The 7,268-nt window shown below is 43.2% G+C and overlaps 1 protein-coding gene across 3 annotated transcripts in view; it reads right to left on the bottom strand.

Annotated features, from left to right (window-relative positions):
- Positions 1 to 5,804: 5,804 nt before the first annotated feature.
- PDLIM3 (PDZ and LIM domain 3) overlaps positions 5,805 to 7,268 on the bottom strand; it is a 41,932-nt gene continuing 40,468 nt past the window's right edge. For all 3 annotated transcript variants that reach the window (XM_075610149.1, XM_075610148.1, XM_075610150.1), the window contains one exon: positions 5,805 to 7,000. In XM_075610149.1, coding sequence (XP_075466264.1) covers positions 6,811 to 7,000 — 190 coding nt within the window. In that variant the 3' untranslated portion in view covers positions 5,805 to 6,810. The remainder of the gene's footprint in view (positions 7,001 to 7,268) is intronic.

Here is a 7,268-nt window from a genome sequence, read left to right as displayed (position 1 = left end):
GTCATTTGCAGTCTAAAAATAGCTTTTTTTCATAGAAGGCTGAGAGCAAGCGGGGAAAATGTACTTTTTGTTATGCCTGGTGAGCATCAGGATGGAGGAATTCAATAACTGGTGCACACAATTAACATTATTCTCACGCTGAAATAACACTGATTAAGCCTGTTCAAACCTGCCTATAGATTGCTCCAGCATCTACATAATGTGATCTATCCAGGCCTTTAGGGACTTATTTTCCACTCTCTAATTCCACAATGCAACTAAAAATGCATTAACACGCAGGACCACATTGAAGTAATTGACGGTATTATGTTTCATACAGTTGTTTAGAATTAGGAGGTAGGTGACTTTGGTGGCATTTCCATGCACCTTACTAGGTCAAGGATTTAAGTTCAGCTAGAGTCTGTTACACCGCCTTCTGTACCTCCATGTCCACTTTGCTTGTGAGCAACAACTGTCTCCTTACGTTGCCTCATGGTCATTTGGTCTATCTCACGACTTTCTCCCAAACTAGCCATTCTCTCCTCCCTCGAGCCCTGTATATACCTACCCTGGCATTCCCATCCCTATTTCTTCTAGCTTTGTACTGTACACCAACCCCACCTTACCCAACCCACCAAAGTCTTCCCTTAACCTTGTTTCAAGCATGTGTTTCCAGTCTTTTTTACATGAATGATATTTCACTATCAGAGTCCCTAACTTAATTTCCCTTTGTATGTCTAGATGACAATGAATGGTTATGGTCCCACATACAGTAAAGTTTCTGCCAGGTAGGTTATTTCTGTATATTGCTGTACGCTCTCCATTACATGAGGTGTAAAGAGTTTTGATCGAACCAATAAACATGTTTAGCAAATTTTTCTTTATTGTGTACCGACAGTGATTATATATATATATATATATATATATATATATATATATATATATATATATATATATATCATATAGATGAGAACAATAGGCACTCCATCAGACAAATCAATATGATGGGTGCAAATCCTGTAGAAAATAACTTAGGCAATACGATACCGTGTGTGAGACGAATATCAAAAGGCAGCACTCCAATGGATGGTCAAAAAAGTTTGTATTATAAAGACATCATAACCAACGTTTCGGTCCTGCAAACGGGACCTTTCTCAAGGAGCAGGACCGAAACGTTGGTTATGATGTCTTTATAATACAAACTTTTTTGACCATCCATTGGAGTGCTGCCTTTTGATATTCGTCTCACACACGGTATCGTATTGCTTATATATATATATATATATATATATATATATATATATATATATATATATATATATATAGGCAATACGATTTATATATATATATATATATATATACAGCTAAACCCCGTTATAACGCGGGTCTCGGGGTCCACCCCGAGACCACCGCGTTACTAACGGGGTCGCGAGAAAAAAAAATGGCCGCCGCGCTTTAGCGCATATTCATCCCGCGGGACAGGAGATGGGAGCGGGCATGTCCCTCCGCTCCCCGCTTCCCCCTGTCACCGCGGGACAGGCCGCGGGGCAGGAGATGGGAGCGGGGATGTCTCTCCTGTCCCCGCTTCCCCCTGTCACCTCGGGACAGGCCGCGGGGCAGGAGATGGGAGCGGGGATGTCTCTCCTGTCCCCGCTTCCCCCTGTCACCTCGGGACAGGCCGCGGGGCAGGAGATGGGAGCGGGGATGTCTCTCCTGTCCCCGCTTCCCCCTGTCACCTCGGGACAGGCCGCGGGGCAGGAGATGGGAGCGGGGATGTCTCTCCTGTCCCCGCTTCCCCCTGTCACCTCGGGACAGGCCGCGGGGCAGGAGATGGGAGCGGGGATGTCTCTCCTGTCCCCGCTTCCCCCTGTCACCTCGGGACAGGCCGCGGGGCAGGAGATGGGAGCGGGGATGTCCCTCCTGTCCCCGCTTCCCCCTGTCACCTCGGGACAGGCCGCGGGGCAGGAGATGGGAGCGGGGATGTCTCTCCTGTCCCCGCTTCCCCCTGTCACCTCGGGACAGGCCGCGGGGCAGGAGATGGGAGTGGGGATGTCCCCTCAGGTCGCCGCTTACCTCAGAACCATGCTGCCTGCATGGAGGTTGTAGCGGGGGGTTTCTTCTCCCCACCGCTGTCCCCGGTGCTCCCGCTGCCTGCGCGGGAGGAGGGGGGGGAGCGGGTGGTGGTGCTGGTCGCGGCCCGTCTGTGTAGAGTGAGAGAGTGTGTGTGTATGTATATATGGGAGAGAAAGTGTGTGTGAGTGTGGGTAAGTGTCTGAGTGTGTGTGTAAGTGTGTGTGAGTGTGTGTGAGTGTCTGTGAGTGTGTAAGTGTGTGTGAGTGTGTGTGAGTGTGTGTGAGTGTGTGTGAGTGTCTGTGAGTGTCTGTGAGTGTCTGTGAGTGTCTAAGTGTGTGTGAGTGTGTGTGAGTGTCTGTGAGTGTGTAAGTGTGTGTGAGTGTGTGTGAGTGTGTGTCTGTGAGTGTCTAAGTGTGTGTAAGTGTGTGTAAGTGTGTGTGAGTGTGTGTGAGTGTCTAAGTGTGTGTAAGTGTGTGTGTGTGTGTGTGTGTGTGAGTGTGTGTGAGTGTCTGTAAGTGTGCGTAAGTGTGCGTGAGTGTGCGTAAGTGTGTGTGAGTGTGCGTGAGTGTGGTCAGTGTGTGTGCAGTGTGTCAGTGTGAGCAATGAGCAGTGTGTGTGCAGTGTGCAGTGTGTGTGCAGTGTGGCAGTGAGCAATGAGCAGTGTGTGTGCAGTGAGTGTGTGCAGTGTGTCAGTGTGAGCAATGAGCAGTGTGTGTGCAGTGTGCAGTGTGTGTGCAGTGTGGCAGTGTGAGCAATGAGCAGTGTGTGTGCAGTGAGTGTGTGCAGTGTGCAGTGTGTGTGCAGTGTGGCAGTGAGCAATGAGCAGTGTGTGTGCAGTGAGTGTGTGCAGTGTGTCAGTGTGAGCAATGAGCAGTGTGTGTGCAGTGTGCAGTGTGTGTGCAGTGTGGCAGTGAGCAATGAGCAGTGTGTGTGCAGTGAGTGTGTGCAGTGTGTCAGTGTGAGCAATGAGCAGTGTGTGTGCAGTGTGCAGTGTGTGTGCAGTGTGGCAGTGTGAGCAATGAGCAGTGTGTGTGCAGTGAGTGTGTGCAGTGTGCAGTGTGCAGTGTGTGTGCAGTGTGGCAGTGAGCAATGAGCAGTGTGTGTGCAGTGAGTGTGTGCAGTGTGTCAGTGTGAGCAATGAGCAGTGTGTGTGCAGTGTGCAGTGTGTGTGCAGTGTGGCAGTGTGAGCAATGAGCAGTGTGTGTGCAGTGAGTGTGTGCAGTGTGCAAAAAAAAAAATGTAAAAAAATTTTTTTTAAAAAAATTTTTTTTTTTTTTTTTTTTTTTTTAAAAAAACGGGAGCCACGGGAAAACCGCGTTATAACCGAATCGCGGTATAACGAGGCGCGTTATAACGGGGTTTAGCTGTATATATATATAAACATAGGATACCATTTTCACATGAATTCAGAGGACATCACTCAGGTAAGTCAGGTAAACAAGTTTGTATTGTGAAAAAAATGACACAGGTGCACCACCTTCAAAAATGTCCTGTTTGGGGACAGAAACGTTGGTTACCTGTGTCATTTTTGTTCACAATACAAACCTGTTTACCTGACTTACCTGAGTGCTGTCCCCTGATTTCATGTGAAAACGGTATCGTATGTTTATCTTTTATGGGATAAGCACCTACCTGTATGGACTTACCAGTGGAGTGCCAGCTTCCACTTGTGTTGTGTGTGTGTGTGTGTGTGTGTGTGTGTGTGTATATGTGTATATACAGTATGTGTATATATGTATATACTAGCTAAAGTACCCATCTTTGCACGGGTTGCCGTACTCTTGAGTCATCTTTTCCATTGCAAACTTGAAATTGTAAATTAATTGATAATGGCCCCCGCTTTATTCCAATCAATAATTCCACGTTTCGGTGAGTGGGGCTTCACCCCCCAACCATAAAAGCTTGTCAAATTGACGGGTTGGAGGTTTTTGTTAAATTAAAAACTTCAGCATTAACATGAACTACCTCTTTTTCACTTTTTTTTTTTTTAAATAGTTTTTTTATTGGGTGTATAAGCATTATACAACAACATTACAATTCAGAAAAAAAACAATGAGATACACAGAAAAACCTACTTTTACCTAAAATTATTTTTCAGTTCATGGAACGTCAAGAGCCTACCATTGTTCACATCTACTAACTGGCCCATAGTTCTTATCCCCTTTTCTCTCCATATCTGAAAAGAAGCCTGCATCTTTTCCAGGAGAAAACTTAAAATCCCATGTATACATTTTTTGAGTGTGTATATGAAAGTCCAAATTGTTTTCTCAATATTCTCCAAGTAGCCCATGTGTTTCCTTTGGCTTCCAATGATATTTCTCTCCATTTTACATGTAAAATCCCTGGGAGACTCTCTGGGGATACTGACTGCTCCTGTAATTCTAGGCATGAGTAATAGCTGTTTCCAGCTCTCTCCTTATACAGTATAACAACAGTCACATGACTCAACTGGAGGGAAGAACCAAACAATATCATATCTCACAAGCAGTCCGTGAGATGAATAGAAATCCTTTCGCATCATTTTCATTTGAATTCTAGTTAAATAGGTAAGCTTTACAAGGTGGTATATAAGGAGAGAGGGACAATGATTAAAAATGGTGTCTCTCTCGCTCTCCCAATTTCCTCTTGCTCCAAAACCTAGTATGAGATTAGCAAAAGCAGAGAGTCCAAGGGTCACATCAGGGCGGAATGGGACCTTTCACTGCAGCAAATCCGCTGCTGCCGTTCAGCCACCAAGGACAATCAGCCGCCCCTAAAGTGAGTGAATAGCATTAGGGGTTACATTTCTTAGGGTAAGGGGACAAGCTTTTTAGGGTAAGGTTAGGGTAAAAGGTTGTGGTTAATCTTTTTAGGGTAAAGGGTAAAGTTAGGGGTAAGGGGTTAAGATTTTTAGGGTAAAGATTAGCATTAGGGGTTTTAGGGTGAGGGGTAAGGAGTTAAGGTTAGGAGTTTATAGGTAAGGTTAGGGGGTTACCTTGGCAGCGAAACAACGTCATCGTCGAATTTCCTAAACCGCACCATGACCCTTTGCGGATCACCCGCCAGTAGAAGAGCCCCTGCTGTACATCATTGGGCCACTCGAGTGCTGGCCCTTATATCATGGGGCACTCAAAGTGGTCAGAGCTATGGAACAGTTTGAGAGCCCCAGCACCCAGGATTCTTATCTAATGTTGGGAAACCCTCACAGGCAGAAAGAATGGATCAGCATGGGGTGGTTTTTTTTTTTTACAACTTTATTTTTGTTATATAACAAAATAACAGAAACATTCATTTCAAATGGCTGTTTGCCTAAAAAAGACTATTATAATATGATGATTATGTGGCTACATCTGAAACAATAGCCCCACGCACCGTGGCAGTGTGTACTGGAGTTACAGAGAAGTAAAAACACTCACACAAGTGACGCCTCATGCATCAGTTTTAATACTTGTTCCATAGCAAAAACAAACCAAAGAAAACCCCCTATGTTTTCACTAGCGTTACATATTAAAGCCTAAAAACATAGTCTCAATAGCACCAGGGCAAATACCAAGGACTAGCACTGAGATTTAAAATACCAAGGAACTGTAGTAGTTTTGAGAAGAGCTCAAAAATACAAACACTGCTGGAGTGTTTTCTGTCATGTTGCAATAACGGCAGAATTATCAATCAACTCGAAGTAAATAAAAGTACCACTGTGGCCATCTTTACTGAAGCCAGCAAAATATTATTATTTACCTATACTTCCTCTCAAATATATTACTAGAACGATGTAAACAGGATGCCAGAAACAGTTGGTAAAACTTTGATTTTTAAATGGTACTATTGTTTAGGTAACTGAGTATTTCTTTCACATTGCAACACCCTGTAGTATCTTGAGAAACTCAATATTACATACGTGATTAATTAATGTTGTGAGATACGAAAGAGAAATGTACCCCTCCCCCCCCCCCCCCAACTGTACCATGTTGTAGTTTTGTTATTGGGTGGTATTGAAAAATGCTGAGGCAGCTGTGGTGTAATGAATTCATGGTAGATGTGCAAAAAGCAAATAACTGTGCTGCTAAACATTTCTATGTGGTATTTTATACCAATTGAACCTTCAGTGATTTTATTGCAAATAGTATTAAGCTGTGTAAACAAATTATGTTACTATCTTTCTATTACATAATAAAATCATAACACAATTCTACTAAGGTATAAACTTGGAAGTCATGAGCCTGTAAAGGCAGGAGTGCCCCTAGGCAGGGTCTATTTCTGAATGGCATATCCTGAAAAGGTAACCATTCGTTCTGTTGCAAATACTTCCATAAGCCTTTGGCGGTTTCAAATGCAATAACGATAATGTATACCTAAGCTAATTATTATATGCTACTAAATTTGCAGGGTATTTATCCAAGCATTACATATAAAAGGCAAATATGATGCATTTATCAACGTAATTCTTACAATTCGTTGCAATGAAAAACTTCCAGAAATGCATCTGCATTGCCCAAAAGAAAACAGATAAATGAATAAGTGTAATTTTTTTTTCCAAGGCTTTGTTCAGTTGATCTAGATTTGGGATTCTCAAATATTTCCATTTGATGTAACGGATGAATCTCCCATTCATATACTAACTAAAATGTATTTACATACATTTAAAAAAAACAAAAAAAAACTAATTGGTTATTCCCAAATCCTGGCCTGGCTTGGTTTGAGAAGCCTTGCATTAGGTACTGATATTGATGTGTACAACCTCACGCTCAAATATGGGATGTGTGCATTTGTGACAGAAATTTAAGCCTTTGGATAGACAATGACAGCATCATATCCCTCTGGCGGCCTATTGCGGGCCCTTGCGTGAGCTTCACAGTACAGCTGGCCCTCAACGAAGAAGTATCCTTTCTGCTTCAGGTTCAGGTTGCAGTCTTCACACACAAAGCACTCTGGGTGACGGAACTTGTCTCGAGCCTTCACCACTGTACCCCTGCGTTTGACAACAAAAAAAGAGGGTAAGACATTTTTAAAGCAGCTGTTCAATCAATATCCTACTGTACGTTTTTTTTTTTTAATAAATCTGTTCTGTACTATGAAAAAATACTTGTAGCATTTAAAAAATTTAAAAAAATGTTTTAAAGACATTTTTAATGTTTCTAATGTAGGAAGCATTTCTAAAGTGACAGCCCCCTTCTCCTTCTGATAGGCTCTGGCTCTTGAGCCCCGCCCTCTCTCTAGCAGTGAACCAACTCTATCTA

The sequence above is a fragment of the Ascaphus truei genome, chromosome 1 (assembly GCF_040206685.1).
Source record: "Ascaphus truei isolate aAscTru1 chromosome 1, aAscTru1.hap1, whole genome shotgun sequence".
In the NCBI taxonomy this organism is placed as follows: Eukaryota; Metazoa; Chordata; class Amphibia; order Anura; family Ascaphidae; genus Ascaphus; species Ascaphus truei.
This window is presented reverse-complemented; position numbering and strand designations above follow the sequence as displayed.